This window comes from Sceloporus occidentalis, unplaced genomic scaffold, assembly GCF_023333645.1.
Source record: "Sceloporus occidentalis isolate IW3139 unplaced genomic scaffold, rSceOcc1.0.p SCAF_3, whole genome shotgun sequence".
Taxonomy (NCBI): Eukaryota; Metazoa; Chordata; class Lepidosauria; order Squamata; family Phrynosomatidae; genus Sceloporus; species Sceloporus occidentalis.
The window spans coordinates 82,171,820-82,189,890 of NW_028316983.1; the positions used below are offsets into that span (position 1 = coordinate 82,171,820).

General features: G+C 39.9%; 1 protein-coding gene across 4 annotated transcripts in view; it reads right to left on the reverse strand.

Annotated features, from left to right (window-relative positions):
• Positions 1-18,071, reverse strand: part of USP24 (ubiquitin specific peptidase 24) — a 117,720-nt gene that overhangs the window by 28,336 nt on the left and 71,313 nt on the right. For all 4 annotated transcript variants that reach the window (XM_089515232.1, XM_089515233.1, XM_089515231.1 and 1 more), the window contains 13 exons: positions 17,602-17,672; positions 16,590-16,750; positions 15,299-15,360; positions 14,707-14,898; positions 12,562-12,679; positions 10,044-10,188; positions 9,728-9,847; positions 8,562-8,687; positions 7,937-8,035; positions 7,747-7,829; positions 5,655-5,796; positions 3,774-3,893; positions 2,292-2,512 (listed from right to left, as the gene is read on the reverse strand). In XM_089515232.1, coding sequence (XP_089371358.1) covers positions 2,292-2,512; positions 3,774-3,893; positions 5,655-5,796; positions 7,747-7,829; positions 7,937-8,035; positions 8,562-8,687; positions 9,728-9,847; positions 10,044-10,188; positions 12,562-12,679; positions 14,707-14,898; positions 15,299-15,360; positions 16,590-16,750; positions 17,602-17,672 — 1,660 coding nt within the window. The remainder of the gene's footprint in view (positions 1-2,291; positions 2,513-3,773; positions 3,894-5,654; positions 5,797-7,746; positions 7,830-7,936; positions 8,036-8,561; positions 8,688-9,727; positions 9,848-10,043; positions 10,189-12,561; positions 12,680-14,706; positions 14,899-15,298; positions 15,361-16,589; positions 16,751-17,601; positions 17,673-18,071) is intronic.

Here is an 18,071-nt window from a genome sequence, read left to right on the forward strand (position 1 = left end):
GTGTCCGTGTGGGGCCACGAATGCTACGACACAGATGGGAAGGTGCCACTGGGAGTAGGTACTGTCCCGTGGGCTGGTCATAGACAAGGTCTGGGAACGACTCGAGTGGGTCCTGATCTGACTCGACCGTGTCGGTCGTTCATAGGCCAAAGCCTCATCAGCCTCTGTACCAAGGGCGCCCCTGCCCTTCCGTGAAGGAGAACGTATGTGCCATTTGTCCCGAGAGGGAGAGCGTGGCTTTGATCTTGACCTCTGTGGGGATAGAGGCGCATCGGAGTCTGAGGGTTCTCCCTCCGATTCAGAATGCATGCTGACTATCTGCAGGCTGTCTGCCAGTACAGAAAGGTGGCTCACAAGGAGGACCCTGGGCTCCAAGAGCACTGTCCGGGAAGATGCCGGCACAGGCGGTGTCGGGGTCTTAATTGACGTAATGTCAGAAACGGAGCAGGTACTGGCCTTGATCCTGGCGGAGGCACTGAGACCATGGTCGGAGGTCCTTTACGCCGGATTTTGGCGTCGGCGTAGGGGTCTTGATTGACCCAATGTCATGAGACGGAGCAGGTACTGGCCTCGACTATGGCGGAGGCACTGAGACCATGCTCGGAGGCCCTTTAGGCCAGGTCTTGATCAACCCCATGTCAGGAGACGGAGCAGGTCCTGGCCTTGAGTATGATGGAGGCACTGACATCGTGCTCAGAGGCCCGTTACGCCGGGTTCTGGCGACGGCGTCGGGGTCTTGATCGACCCAGTGTCAGGAGACGGAGCAGGTACTGGCCTCGACTATGGCGGAGGCACTGAGACCGTGCTCGGAGGCCCTTTACGCCGGGTTCTGGCGTCGGGGTCTTGATTGACCCAGTGTCAGGAGACGGAGCAGGTACTGGCCTCGACTATGGCGGAGGCACTAAGACCGTGCTCGTAGGCCCTTTACGCCGGGTTCTGGCGTCGGCGTCTTGATTGACCTGATGTCAGGAGACGGAGCAGGTACTGGCCTTGACTATAGCAGAGGCACTGAGACCGTGCTCAGAGACCCTTTACGCCGGGTTTTGGCGGCGGCGAGGATGAGCAAGCCCGCTGCTTGTTGAGGTCGGAGCAGTTGTCCCTTTTCCTTTTGAGGACTTAGAGGTGGTATCACCTGTCTCTCCGGAGGCTCCAGAACCGCCAGGCTGGCTTAGAGCTTTTTCGTACAGCGCAGGCTTCAATGTCCGGCCCCGCTTCAGGGTCCGGTGGACATTGCCGTTGGCCATGGGGATTTTAACCCCGCACTTTGTGCTCCTCCTAAAGGAGGCCATGGCAAGAGAAGTCCGTTAGGTCAGAGAAATGGTCAAGCCGAAGGAGAGTCCAAACGAATGGACAAAGAGATTCCAATGTAAGAGCAAGCGAAATGCTAGCGAAGTTCCTCGAGCTGCTTAGCGCGGTGGAATGAAGGAACTGAAGAAGAGCGGGCCACCAGGGGCCTTATATATGGGTGGGCGGGGCTACCGCCAAAAAGTTGCAGAAAGATACATTGCTTTCTGCCTGGAGATTCCAGAAGTTTCTTAGGATTGCTGCGCAGGCGCAGAATAAACCCATTTGTGTGATTCGCAGAGACCACGAAGAAGAACACATCATTATCATTCTAGACCACTGAGCACAGTCAGTCCATGCCAGGCCATTTCTAGGTGTTTCCTCCCAACTTAGGTTATTTTTCTCTGCTAATTTTTTAAAAATTTCTGTTTCCCCAAATGGTGTTATACCTCTCCTTTAAACATCAGAAATATAGGATGTGAACATATCTGCCTGCTTTAGTCCTAAGTTTAGTTTGCAAAGACTTATATACGAGTCAGTAAGTATATTAAGGACTACCTATCTTTATATCTAGAGGACCATGGGCAATCTATACAGTCTTATCCCTGTTTCTGTCACTAAAACACAAATGCTACTTATCTAATCTGATAATATTTAAGTATCTAGATTCACAAGCAAACCTTAAAGCATCTATTTTGTGGAGGAGGGTCATAAGAAATACTATATAAAAATTATGGCCTAATTCCAGTAATTAGTCTTGACAAGAGTAGATCCATTCAGTCAAATGGAATGAGCTATGTGCTGATTCAGCATTCAACGACTGATGGAATAGGACTACTTGAGCTTGGACTGAACAACAGGATGCAAGCCTATACGTTTTCTGAAAGCAACTGACAAGATTAAGACCTGATACCTCATTCTTCTAAAGCACTATAGCAAATGATGAAAAAAAGTACCACAGAGACTCTATAATGTGAATCTTTATGCAGAGTTAAACATTTCATTACCTTCTGTCTTTGATAAAGGAATAGTAGTGTCCTGCATGGGCTTGACCACTGTGCACAATCACACCAACCAATTCATAGTTTTCTGTAGGGGCTACTTTCTTCCTTGGAGACCCTGCACCACCCTGATCTGTACTGCGTCCATTGTCACCAACTTCTGAAGAAGAATCCTGGCGAGCCATTCCAGAAACTGTATAGGGCTCCATGTTCAGCATCCAAGGGAACTGTTTGAAAAGTAACATTTCAAGTTAAATTTAAACCTGACCCAAATGTTATGTTCCTAAATCTTTTGTGACTACAGTGGGCCCACTACATTGGCCAGTTGCAAACCATTGACCAGAGCATCCTCAGGCCACCCATTGAATAATATAGGATGCATGTCTACATGCATTTTTCCTATATGTGGGAGGGAAACCAAATCCCTAAAGATGAGAAGTATCCACTGTACATGTATACCTCAGCTGACAAAGTTTTTTATGCCTATACAGTCCCCACCCTTTTCCTCGTCTGTCTAATTGGGAAGACTTTTTTTAGCAGCATCAGTATTCAGGGGATGGTGAAGGGAGAGTGGCAGAAACACAGACTTTTGGCACCAGGTTGCAAAAGTGTGTCTGCAGAAATCTCTAGCAGTATCTTCCAGCTAATTCTACTGTAGCAGTGTGTCCTTGCCTACAAAACTCAAGGCGCACATAGCAGTTCCTTCCAGAAAAAAACTTATTATGCATGCTTGAACAGCAAACTGAGTGGGGGGAAAAAGGCAAATAAGCCTGCCTCGACAATAATCCCTAGCACGTTAAAAAACAAACAAACAAAAAATAAACACAGATTAATTAATTTGGCCACCAAAATGGAAATGGTAAGAAATGTGGTGGCACATGAAAGAAAGAAAAATCATGCCTGGATATACTGTGGAAGTTGTTTTCAAGTTATCTCTAGAAGTTTCAACATGTTTTTCTTTAATTATGCAAAGATTACCTTATCTGATTGCTTCATTTTACATGTACATATTGTTAGTTCTGAATAAAATGTTTCCAGAAACAGATAGAACTTTTCTTTCTTGTGGTATATGAACCTATTCATATTCTGTCGGTATTATTTCTGCCTCTGGTACTAAATTTACTGTTAGAAAAGTCATGTCCAGGAAAACATCTACTTCATTACTTGAGATATACCTGCATTTAACAAGTATCTGGATTTGAATGGATAAATACAAAGAAATATTGCACAGAACAGATAGGTAAAGAAGAGATTAGTTTTGTCAGTTTTTTGAGACTCAACATGGAATTTCAGCACTGCTCCTATGGCAAACTATGGGGTTTAATTCAAAAGCAAGTTACAAATTGCTTACTTTTAATATCTAGTAAGCATTATTAATAATAATAAATTATCTCCAAAATGTATAAAATAGGGATATGCTATGGGCAACATAAACATTCATTATTGTAAACAATGTCTTCTGCAGAAACAGACAATAGCTCTGCTTACCTTTATTTGTTCATCATATTTAATGGAACGTCCACTTTCCCAATCAAACCCAAATCTCATGAGATGGATCACCAGCACACTGGGAAGGGCTTTAATGCATGTCCGTTTCACTGTAGTTCTCTTAAAAGCAGAAGAGAGTCACCTGCAGCTAGATATTCATTTTAGTGCATTTCTAGCCACTGGCCAGAAGCATTTTTACAAGTATGTACACTCACATATTTAAAGACCTAACTGTGGAAGTGACAGTTCAAATTCTGGCATTACCAACTGATTCCATTACTTGAGGATGTTTCTTCACTAGCCTGTACCTTCCAGTACACAAAGAAAATTGGTTGTAACCTTGAAATAGCAATTGAAATAACAATTTGGAGACTTCACTTGTCTAAGGAACACTGGAAAACCAACATACATTTTCCTTTAAAGTAACAGAACCAACTGTAGACTGTTTTGTATAACAATTAAAATAAACGGGAAATCAAAACAAATTAAAAAAATGTTACTCCCTAATTAATGGTGGCTAACATCCTTACATCGTTCCTACCCAAGACAAAATTACAATAATTCAGTAATTTATTTTCATATATCTGTTATAACCCTACCTACACAATTCCCATACTATAATCTAACAATCTCATTTGCTAAAGAAGTTCTTTTCTAAACATGAAATCTCTCTCTTTTTCCAAATACTTATTTACTGAAAAATTCATGTCAAAGGAGAACATTTTAAAGTATACTAATATTTTGTCTGCTCTTTCCTTGTTGCACTGAGTCTCCGCTCTGGTTTTACTCTTAATGACTAAGCCCCTCTTCAGACCGGCCATTAAAGCTGGCCTGGGGGCGGAGTCAGGGTGTCATGCCCAGATGACGCAAGCCCTGACTCTGCCCCCAGGGTGCCATGATGCCATGTGCTGCTTCACATGGTGTGCGACATCATGGCGCTCCTCTGGCACTGCATCCATACAATACAGCGCTGAAGGAGCGCTGTCAAGCTGTGGCAGCGTGGCTATGGTGCCCTGGAAAGGCTGGATCAGGGTTGCAGTGTGCGGTTGCTGTGGCCCCGATCTGGCTAGGAAAGGGGAGGCATCGTGCCGCCTCTTTGGGGCGGTCTGTTGAGCCCCTAAGGCTTATTTCCAGGAAGTAAAATAAAAACCTGGTATCAGATAATAATTTCTTCAGTCACTGACTTAAATAAAATAAACAGATCATTAATCTATGCCACAGATGGGGAACCATGATTGTGAGGGTGCACTAAAACCCCTTCTCCAGGCTGGATGACATTCAGCATCATATCCCAAGGTGTCACTGACTCCTTTCCTCTGCCAACACCAACCTTCAAGGGAGCAGGGCTTCAGGAAAGGTGTGTGTGGGCGAGGAGGAGGAGGGAGGGACAGGATGGGGCACAGAGACTCAGTAGGCCAGATTATGACCCTCTGCAGACCAGGTTAGACCAGTGAGCCAGAGGTTCCCCTGTTCTGATAAGACTTCCATAACCTCTTTCTTTACACAAATTTTAGAATTACATATATAGAAGAATATAAGTGCAAAATAATAATACAGGTTGATTATCCCGCATCTGAAATGCTTTGGGTCAGGAGCATTTTGGATTTTTTTGGATTCTGAAATACCTATACTTGCATATATGTACACAATGAGATATCTTGAAGATGGGACTAAAATCTAAACACAAAATTCATTTCTGTTTCAAATACACCTTATGTACAAGAAAGGAAGAATACAAAGATAGAAGCTTCTGGATCGAAGATTTCACTCTCTGCTGCAATCCTTTTGTGTGCTAACATATCCCATAGGGTCTCTTCTCCTCCAAAAAAATAAATAAAAAAATCAAAGTGTTTTAACTGTCGCACAAAGAAAATATAGTACCTTTTCTTTACATTTCTCACAGTAGTAGGCATTGCTTCCTTCCAGAATTTCTCCTCTTACAAACTGATCCAATGAAATTTCCAGGCTCTGACATGAAGTGACCCCTAGATTGAGAGCTACGAAGGCTTCCTCTCGTTCATATCTACACCAAGGAGCAGAATAAAAGAGTAAGTAAAAAAAGGTAAAGGTAGTTCTTTGACATGAATGTCTAGTCATCGTCAGAATTGGCAACTTAACCACTAAGCCACCATATTCCTAGAGTAAAAGAGTACTGCTGTCATGTTATTAAATTTAAGAGATGTTCCTTGTAAGTCACATCTTTAACAGTATAGGCCTAAGGCATTAAATCAGTGGGACCATGTTAATCATACTGTAGTTAAAAATTAACTTAAGTAACTATTTATGCATAGCTTGAAAATAACTTGCAAGTCCTGGTTATCATCTCTGTAGATCTAAGATCTAAGAAAATTAATCATCTGGGACAATCTGAAGTAGATAACCTACTAAACTTTTCTATAGACAAAAAATATGGAGTGTGCTTGTGCTGGAGTGTATTTCCTCCCCAGTGTTATCCTTCCCAGCAGGAGGGAAAATAAATACACTGAGCTTCAAGGCTGGTTAACTTTCCCCCGCCATATTCTTGGACCATGTTGGAGGAATAGGACAGCATTGGATTAGATGGATTCCCTTAAGCGTCCCCCATCACATCCCATTTTGCTATTATTAATTGCAGCAACAGAGTGATGGTATAAAAGGTTCCAGGTTTGCACTAGAAAGGCAGGCCAGACCATCTTCTTTACTTGTGCCACCCTGCCCCGAAAGCAGGTAGAGAGGAAGATCAAAACTTTCCTATGGCCCCTGGGATGACCCTTCCACAGAACATGGAATTGCAGGGCTGCTATTTTAATATTACCAAAAAAAATGAAGATGAAATTCACCTAGGAGAGAGAAAGAAGTACAGCCAGAAAGATGTTTCTTTAAACTTTCAATTACACTTTCCCTCCTAGGAACAAACTGTTATATTTTTGTTTTTGCAACAAGCCAATAAAGCTCATGGTAAAACAGCAGTCAACTGCTGCATTTTCTTCTGCTTTTAGATGACTGATGAAAAACTGGCAGCAATTACTATTAAACTTAAATTATGTGTGAATCAACTATAAAGAACTGAAAATAAATAAATGAAAGATAATATTTTATAGTCCACTCTGTTTAACTTTAAATTACCTAATCCTAAAAAATAACCAGACACCTTTTCTACACTCTGATGTAACTGTGCTGCTTCAGAACAGGGAGGACTGAAACTGGAAGGAAAAATTAAAAGACCGATGATTAATCTAGCCCTTCCTGTGGAAGAGGTAGAAACAACAACCTGTCTGTTGAGATCTTTTCCTACCATATCTGATTTTTTTTCCTTACAAGAGACATGAATGAGGCAAAAATATGGCAAAGGTCACTGAATGGCAGTACATTAATAAGATGAAAATCAACTACTTCACCCATAATACCCTGAAAACTGGGCACTCAAGATTCTGAATTAGAAAACAACAACAACCCAGCACTCTATAAAATACTGCTGGAGCACAAAGAAATCTCCATACTACACAAACACTAATGGACACTCATTTTACTTAAGATTTGGTTGCATGAATATAAACGCTTCATATAATATGGTGTCAGGAAAGGCTCATGCCCCTTCAAGATCCCCTACCACCACCACTTTTTAAGGATTATTATAGTGGACAGTGTGACATATGTTAACCTGAAATGGCAAGTCTCCTGTCATCTTCATTTCCCTAGAATGCCTTGAACCCCCCCCTCCCCCGACTGACAGCAAACCTCCATTTTCAGGCTGAAGTTTCTCTCATTACATGCTACTGGATCCTTTCAAACATGCAAATAATGTGATCTATCATTGTCTCCATTTGACAATAGCCAACTGTAGCCTGCTCATTAAGGCCTAAATCCAACGATTGGCCCCAGACAGACAGACCCATCCAATTAAAAAAAAATTATTTAATTTCCACTAATTCAGTGATCTACTTGGGTTGCGACTAACAATCTAGACCTAGCAATTACCTATGCACCCACTCACCTGTGAGGACAGTCCTTGCAGATCTTCTGATCAGAGTAGATGCCCTGAAAAGTGTTCTTAAATATCTGGTCTCGTCCTATTTTCTGTAAGAGATTAAAAGTGGTAACTGAAAATAATTTGTACTGTAAGCAGCTGCCACGTAAAAGAATCACTACAGTTATGAGACCATGATATCAAATATAAAAATAACCTTGAGGTATTCATCCATTTGATCTATAAGACTGGTGAAAAACTCATAAGCATCTTGTTGTTCACGCACATAAAGCTCCTTGTTCCACATTTTGAAGATCTATAAAAGGAAAGTGCATTCATTATTTCAAAATATTGAGTGATATACATGGGGAAGGAAAAAGACAAAACTACAGGGAAATGACAATTTGGTTCGAATCTCTAGTCCAATTCTGCCAAATCTTTTTTCTGGGGGGGGGGGGGGGAATGCCTGCTTGTCATAGTGGATGGAGAGGAAAGTATTCTGATGTTGAGAAATATGAAGAAGACTTTTTACCTATGTGTTTTAAAATTGTGTTTTAATTATATTTTAATAATATATTTAATTTATTTTACATTTTATTATTATAACCTTTAATATTTTTATCTGTACTCTTGTTTATCTCGTGGTGAACTGCTTTGAGTCCCAGTTTTGGGAGAAGAGGACAGAAATCAAATAAACTGTAAATTACTATTAAAAACAACAACAAAAAAAACCCATTGAAACAATAAGATCCCACTTATTATTGCTATGTTTCAATATGCCTAATCCCAAACCTTCATATTAAATTATGACAAAAGGATTCATGTTAAATGAAAATAATTACCTTCCAGAAATTTTCAGGTATATAATACTGCAGCTTGCTTTCCATTAGATGACCAAAGAGAGACTGAACTTGATAGAATACACTGTCATCAGGATTGTCCATGTCATCATCAATTGAAAGTAATGCCTTTAGAAACAATTTGTAAAGGATTTTATTAAAAAGTCAACACAATGAAGAATTAACTATCAAGGTAACATGCACTTGTGCTGCTAGACAGGCAAAAATGTGCTTTAAGAGAAAACACACCTGCCCAGATATTAGAAAAATTCATTAACAACACAACCACAGAACTAGAATTAAGTATATCCAAAATCATGTTAAGAAATGGAACAAAGCATTTCCCATGAATTGGTAGTAACAGTGATTCATGTTATTTATTTGAATAATCAACATATCCAGTTCTTTCTTATGGATAGATCGCACCTTCAAAGGGGGAGTGTCTAGGTGGATGAGACTTCCCATAGATTATTCTGTCTGTAAAGAACTCCTTTTCAAGCTTGAAATGGGAACAGAGCCAGAGGGCAGTCTGGAAACCTCACTTGCTGCAACCAGTTTGAGGACTAGCTTAGGGCCCAAACAGACAGGTCAAAATAAAGCTGCTTTGGAAGTGTGCTGTTTGGAAGTGTGCTGTTTAAATGATACATGCATCCTAAGAGTCCAGAAGCCACGCCAAAGCCATGCTCCAGTGGTAAGGACTGGAGCACAGCTTTGGCGCAGCTTCTGGCCTCTTAAGATGCGTGTGTCATTTAAACAGCATACTTCCAAAGTGACCTGAAGCAACTTTAGTTTGACCTGTCTGTTTGGGCCCATAGATGATTAGGCCAGAAAAAGTCCACTAAGGGGTTCCTCACACCAGTAAGCCAGTCCTTTAACTCAGAAGGCTGTGTAAGCCAGGACAGTTACAGGCACATTTTTACCTCAGCCTGAAATTATTCTCTTCTCTCTTTGCAACCAATAATGATGTAGAGTTCCATTATGCTTGGTCTATTACATGGTAACATTAATCATATAATTTCCAAGCTAGTTTACACTTAGCTCAATTCAAAGTTGTGGCTCATGATCAACCTGTCTGTGTGTATCAGCAATCTTTCTTTCCCCCAAGCCTTATTTATATAAAGATAACAGATATTCTAAAAATATTAATTACAAAAAACTGCTAATTTCACCTCTGGAAGTCCTGGTTGCATATAAAGTTGCTGGAAGACTGCATTCATGTAACACGTAGCTCCACCATTTTTCAGGCCCACAAATCCTGAAATGGAACGACCATCTACAGGTGGGAGATACTGAAGAGCAGAGACAGGTAGGAAGAAAAAAATTATTAACATAGAAGACTAGACACAAGCATTAACTGATATCATTTATCTATATGAGACACTTTTCCATATCAGCATTATTCCAATCTCAAAGTCTGACATTTATCTTCTTACAGATGTAGCTTGTAGTCAATAACTACTTGCACTGAAAAACCTACTTACTTACATCAAACTCCTTGGAATGAGCTGGATCAGCCTGGTGATGCATAGAAAGCAGTTCTTTTGTGATAAGCTGAAGATTTGAAGGTGAACTATCAGCCAACATTACCAAGACTTCATATGCTGCTAATCGGCTATTTACTGTGCTGCATCTAGACAGGAACAACAAACAGAATCTGTTTCTGCTCCATGTTTACAGTAGCAAGTGATAACAAATGACCTACTTCTAATAGCTGCCAAAGGGAATCAAAACTAAGTTCAATGCCCATCTGTGCAGTCTAATTTTAAAATGGTTGGAGCAATTTTATTTTCCTGACAAGTTAATGGCATCCATTCTTCATGTGACAGATGCAGGCAAACAGTAGAAAGATTCTGCTTATTTTATTATTCTCTATCATAAACTGATGCTGGCTTCTGTAGTGAAAAAAAGATAGATATAGCAACACAATGATTAAATTTCTGCACTAAAATTCAAATACAGTGGGCTCTTGGTATTTGCTGAGGTTTGGTTCCAGGATCCCCTGCCCCAAGGATACCAAAATCCATGGATGATCAAGTCCCATTACACACAACAGTGTAGAAAAATTGTGTCCCTTATATAAAATAGTAAAATCAAGGTCTGATTTTGAGATTTTTTTTTCCAAGGAGGTGGGGGGGGGGGAAGGAAAGATATTTTCAAGCCATAGATGGTTGAACCCATGGATGCAGAATCTGTAAATACGGAGGGCTAACTGTATAGGCACTAGACTGAGATGTACTCTTATTGTGGATTCCTGAAGAGCAGTCTGAGTTCATTCTCTCTCAGCCCCATATTGTACTGTACTGAAACATATAGATGCATGCCCAATGGCACGAAGAGGTTAACCTATAATAGTCTGGTTTGGTTTCTATTATGTGCCTTTGAGTCACCCCTGACCTATGGTTACCCTAACAGAGACTTTTCTTATCAAGATTAATTCAGAGGAGGCTTGCTTCCATCTAAGGGTGAGAGACTCTAATTTGCCCAAGGCCGTCAGTGGGTTTTCATGACTTTCCAACACTTATTGTCTAATATCATGAATGTCTTAATTGTATGTTATGGGTTTTGAAATAGTACAGTGTAAAAGTGTAATAAAGGACCTATAAGGGCAAAAGAGAAGATTGAGAGGTTGTATTTACCATGAAGGGTCGTTCTGGGATGGCAGGAGAAGTAATGCACTGTCCTTGGCTTTAACTCCATGCACCATCCATAAGACAGGAGTCAAAGTTCTTTTCATTCATTCATTTTTCGTTAAGTCTCCTGTCTTCTTCATCAATTTTTCTTTATGTAGCTACGCTATCCTGTTGTCACTATAATCTGTACTGTATGTATGTATAAATTTGTGCAGATATAATTCTTCCTCTATCTGTCTGTACTTCTTTTATAAATATCATTTCCATCCCTTTCCAGAAATAATTTCTTATTTCAAGTTAGCGAGAGTGTGGACTACTTCCCCTGTCATCCCATTCACGATAAGTACAACCTCTCATTTTCAGGATGGCAGGCAGTCTACTGTCCTTGGGATGTGCCCAAGCCTTTCAAGTTTGGGTGGGTCAATTTTGTAGTCACTTTACCACTACTGCCTGCAGCACTCCGCGGCTAAATGCTCCTTGTGCCGATTTTAATTAATTAATTTAGAGTACTTATAACCCGCTCTTCAGCCACAAAGACTCTCAGAGCAAATGGGCTTGGCTCTTTCTATCCCTTATTGGCAACGGTCATCTGAAAGGGCTGCTTGATTTTTTAAATTGTTTGTTGAAATCCTCCGTTGCTGCTGGCAGCGGTGCTTTCTTGAATTTCGTATTTTTGTTAGGTTTAGCTTCTTTGCCCTCCATTTTAATGGCTAACTGGGGAAAAAAACCTTGGAGAAGAGATTGCCTCTGGTTGAATTGCAGGGTAACCAGTTAAAAAACTGATGGAGGAGACAGGCGTCTTAATGGAATAAATAAATGAAAAGAATTTTGACTCCTGCCTCACAGATGGTGCATGGAGTTAAACTCAAGGACAGTGGACTACTCTGTCTGCCATCCTGAGAATGATAATTAATATTTTCATGTGTTTCTTTGTAGAATACCCAGATACCCCAATTATTCCCAATTACTTTATTTCAGAGTACACATGTACAGTGCACCCTTTATTTACGCGGGGGATCTGTTCCAGACTCCCTCGTGTAAAACAAATAATGCATATGCTCGAGCCCCACTTAAATGAATGGGGCTTATCCACGTGGTGGCGCAGGCGCCCCATGGGCCTGCACCCCATTCGTCTCTATGGGACACGCCGCCCCTTCTTCCCTGCGCGGCTTTCAGCATATGCTGAAAGCCGCATATCAAGGGGGTGCACTGTACTACCAAACTGTACTACACAAAGCCTAATGTGAGGAGGTACAATGAAATGAAGAAGCCATGCTTTCATATATTCACAAAGTTAATTGAGAATGCCAAGTGATATATTCTGCTCTAATACACTTTTTAAATTACTACCAATATATCAAGACACTTTTTACTTTGGGTGAAAATCTTGTTGAGTAATTGCAACACTGCCAACTGGAGAATGGCTGTTCAGGATAATCCTAGAGGCTCGGAAGAGAAAGTCATCCAGTAATGGTTTGATCAAAGATGAACCTATGAGAAAAGTAAAGTAGTGTTTAGTATTAAGCATTATAGATTTTACATAAGTGATTTATAAATTTAGATAGTGAAGTGTCTAATAAGATCATCACTCCAGCCCAGAGCATAAGCTTCTTGCATAAATTCTCAGATTCACACTGCTAGTATCTTCACTTAAAATGGTATCAGAAAATATATCTGAGAAATATCCCTTCAGAGAACTGCTGGCAGATTGAACAGATAATGCCAGATAGATAGATCTTCCATCGTATTTAAGGAGAAGCAGCAGTAGACTTTCATTTAAGACTATCACATTAAGAATGTTCATGCAAGTCAGGGATGGGAATCATGTGGCTCTCCAGATATAGTACTGCAAATCCCAACACTCTAGTTAGCATAACCAATGGTGAGAAATGCAGTCCAACATCTGGAGGGCCACTCCATTTCCACCCTTGATGTAAGTGCAACAGTAGGTATTTCTACAGGTCTTATTTTCATTATACAGTGAGCCCTTGGTAACCGCTGGGGTTTGGTTCCAGGACCCCTCCCCCCATGGATAACAAAATCTGTGCATGCTCAAGTCCTATTAAATATAATGGCATATTAAAATGGAATCCACTGTATAAGATGGCAAAATTAAAGTTTGCTTTTGGGAATTTGCATATTTTAAAAATGTTTGCAAGCTCTGGATGCTTGAATCCATGGATAAAAAAATCCATGGATATGGAGAGCTGACTGTACCTTCTTCTGGATATCCTCTTTAACCCACACAAGCAAAAATTATTCCATGATGGTCAATATTATTTGTAGCAGCTGTTCAAAAAATTATGATCTACAAAAACTTACCATCAAAAACATTGCCCATCCAAACATAAAGTCTTAAACACTGTATCTTTACAAGAAAAGCACCAGTGACCTTATATTGTATGAAGCCTTAAGTTTTGGATGAAATGTTGCTTCTCCACAATTTCCATGGATGCTTGTTAGAAAATTCCATATAGGCAATTTCTCTGAGACTTGTTTCAATGTAATATTTTTGGTGACCATGAAATCTGCCAGATGTATCTGAACTACAAGCACTTTCCATCAGATCTGACTTTTAAATCAAAGAGCAGCCTTTCACTGATCACAGTATATTATTTCCTTTCCTAAAAGGTGGTTTATTTTTATGTGTGTCACAACAGATTCCAGGTCCTCAGTGATCTTCCCATACCAGTTTCGATGTTAAAAATCCCATTTTTAATGGCTTCTTCCTTGTAGACTGAGAATGGAACATTGGTTCTTCATTGTGATCTCTGTGCCTCACACATTAGAGTTCTGCGCCTGTGCAGACTTCATTCGGAAGTTCAAAACTGATCAGATTGGTGGGTAGCCCTGCCCGCTTCCATGTACCGAGCATGCCCAATTCTGCCAGTATGGCTCCACCCTCAGTTTTCTTTTGTCCATTGCAAGAGAAGGTTCATTTCCATTGTTCTCGGCTTGAGGGCTCTCGTGTATGGTAGATTTACTAGATTTACTATATTTTTGGATTCCCCCCCCCCTTTCTAGCCCTTCCCCACGCAAAAAAAGAGAGAAAGAAACAGATTTTGCTGTGAATAGTCATTCTAGTCTGTGGCGAGGAAGACATACAGACCCACCAAAGCAGTGACTGTCCAGTATCTTATTTAAGATATGTTGCACTTTTCTTCCTGATACTATTTTCCTTACTTAGAAGTATTTCTATGGAAAAAATAGAGGAGTCAAAGAGCTTATAACATAGATACAGAGTTTGTAGATTGGGTGACCTCTGCCTTGCCTGGGAAGCAGGATGAGTTAACCAATTCCTAGATGTCTCCTTTTCTGCAGAGAAGAATGTTGTGTCCAATGGTAAGTAACCAATTCTCCTTAATGGTGAAAATCAGACCTCAAATTGCTTTACTGCAGCTAGATCCAAAAGGGCCTGAACTGGCATGCCAGGAGGAGGACTGATCTAAAGCATGAGTGGAGGAGGAAACAGTTGTAAATAATAATTTAAGAAGTCATGCGTGGAAAACAATTGTTACCTAGCATTTCCTTTTCTGTCCCACAAAGTGAAAGGAGAGTCTTAATCAGCCGCAAATGCCCTGCCAATAACACATTGTCAGCTTCACTGGTTTCACACTCAGCTGCACGGGTAGGTTCAAAATTATCCAACCACGTGATTTCATCTTCTAACATGGCGGCTGGGCTAATCTTTAACTGTTCCATTTCAGAAGCTAAGTGATCAAAATTGGAGGGGAAGAGAAGAGAATTAATTCTACGGAACATTGAACACAGGACACCATTTTCACTGTTTAACATTGCAATGTCTGTTAGAAATCAACATTCATAGTTAGGCACATCAAACATTTTATACAAATATTTACGAAGAAGTACAAGGATGGAGACATTTTGTAGTTAAAAAGGACACTTTTTAATGGTTTTCTTACAGTATTTGAAGCTATGTTTTTATTTTTTACTGTGGTTTTAATGGTGCTGTAATTTTAACCTTGTAATTTTAACCTTGCTGTGATCCCGCTTAGATCCATTGGGAGAGGCGGGAAGATAGAAATAAAAATTATTATTATTATTATTATTATTATTATTATTATTATTATTTTGATTCATGCTACTTACATGTGAGATCATCCAGTAACTGGCATCTAAGGTCAAAGTATTCTGTACACTGGGACAAAAGTCTAAAAACAAGTTTAGGTTAATTACCAGAAAAGTTCTCATAAGGAGTAAAAACAGTGTGTAGAAATCTTTACATTAAAACATAATATCCATACACCTAAAAACTGGCCAACATATCAACACACACATTTTACACTATAAACTAATATTCTTTATATTTTAATTTTAAGCTTACAACAATATCGTCTGTCAACAATCATTCCTAGATAACATAGTAAATTAACATCTTTGAAACATTATTTGTGAAAGCAGATTTGCAATAATATTTAATGCTGTTTTCTAACCACATATTGTACACACTGAACAGACTCTAAAGATAACAGAGACTAGGCCAATGTTTAGTGACTGGTAAGCTATACATTCCAGGTTTATCTTGGGACAAGCAGGGAATGGTGTTAGTGTACCACCCTCCTGCCCAGTATCCTTGCCTAATGAGACAGAGTGATCTTATGTGGTGAAGGCTTCTTCTATGACAGTGATGGTGAACCATTTAGAGGCTGAGTGCTGAAACTGCAACCCAAAACCCACTTATTTATTGCAAAGTGCTGTCCCTCTGGCTTTCTAGTAACAAACTCTGTGCTGGGGCGACAGCACATATACCCACAGAGAGGGTTCTGGGTGCCACCTCTGGCACGCGTGCCATAGGTTCACCATCACTGTTCTATGATGTTTATTCTAAAGGACTCCTAACATCCATTTTGGGACAAACATGTGTGAGCTGGACAGATTGCTGAGAATAAATGCACTGCCTTAGAGCCTGGTTCTGTCTTTTAACCTTTAAACCCTTAATTAACCTTGCACCAGTTTACCAGGAAGATATCCTTTTCTCATATGTACCTACCCTTACCTTAACATGGTCTTCAAAAGTTCTACTCAATGGCCAAATCAACAGATGACTATTTCAGCACTGGCATCCTAGTTATGGAACTGTCTTCCCCCATGGGTTTATCTGGCACTGGCTTTCTGATCTTTTCTGACACCAGATGAAGAACCATGTGTTCATCATGGTCCTTCAAATAACTGATATAAATCTGGCCCTCTCAGTTGCAAAAATTGGGCTTTGCCTATCTGAAAGCACCCACAGGGATCCCCATTCTCTACAATTCACATCTAGTATTGATTTTTATTTATTTCATAATGTTTACCACCCTTTGTCTTAAATAAACATTTAAGACAAACGTTTATTTTTAATTCTTACATTCTCTACTGAACAAACATGTCTCCAACTTGCCTCTGGTTGATTCCTCTCATGATGCTGGTAGGTGACCAAAGGGGCAGCTGAGCAGTAAGGATAACACTCAAGAGAAATTGATTTGGTTTCTGTACATCAGGATAAGCAGAGGTATCTGTCTGACTGAGGGTATATAACTGGTCACAGGCAACACGACGAATCTGAAACAGAATATTAGATTACAAAAACTTCTTAATAGCACTATCTTAGAAATCTATAAATACAATAGTACTATAGTGTTCAAACAGAACTCTGTAAAAATATTCAAGTCAGAATATTATGCTGTTGAAACTAGTTGATACAGAAACAACATTTATCCAATAATATGACCAAACTGGCCCATTCTCCCTGCAGATTATCTATTTACACACATCCTTCAGAAGACCACCATATCTGTAAGAAGTTAATCAGTACTCAGAGTAATCAAATTCTAACTGTAGATGCTTCCAAGTATGTAGGAAGTGCTCAAGAGTGCTGAAGAAAGGTCCCCTCATGGTTAACTTTCCATTTTAAGGGTTTGTTGTTGTTGAGTGCCTTCAAATCATTTCTGATTTATGGGACTGTAAGGCAAACCTATCATGGGGTTTTCTTGGAAAGATTTATTCAGAGGGACTTCGTCTTTGCCTTCCTCTGATCCTGACAGAGTGGCTCAAGGTTACACAGTGAGTTTCCAGGGGATTCAATCCCCGGTCTCCGGAATCATAGTCCAATGCTCAACTCACTACATCATGGTGACTCTCTTAAAAAGAGTACACGTGTTGAAGTGAGACAAACATGCTTGCAGCTAATTTAATACTCAAAAGTCCATCCCTCAAAGTCATTAAGTAGTTTTAACCTCAAAATTTATTTGTTAAATTGATAGTACAAGTAGGCAAAGTCAATGGTGTGTGAAGCAAATCTTATTAGTAGTTTTCTATATGGACATTTGTCTATGTTAATGATGGAACATACAATACTCAGCTAGGAACTCCAAATAAGAAAATTCTTTTGAATACAAATGCAAACCACCCACCTCAGCACTTGGTGAGCCAAGCAATATGTCTATGATGAAGTCAGCAACACAAGGGAGGTTGTAGAAAGAACCTAGAATAAAAATAATCTTAAATTATCTATTTGTTTTGTTAGAAAGTATCAGAGAATGTAACACTGCAACTATTATTGATTTTATTTTACTTATTTAATTTATATCCCACTTTTCTCCCATTACACAAGGCAACAATATCCATGCAGAAATACTGAAACCATTCTATAGCACATATAATAAAATATGTGCACATAATAGAGGCAAAGAAATAAGAAAAAACAAGAGGAGAATTGGATGGTGAGAAAAATGTCTTTGTAGAATTTAACTAGATTTAGCTAATGGCCAGGATCCTATTGTGGCCCAGTGATCACACAAGTCCCAGCAACACAAATGGCTCTACATTTGTTCACACAAGGAAGCACCATGAATTGGCACATAATTCATGGCAGTTGCAAAAA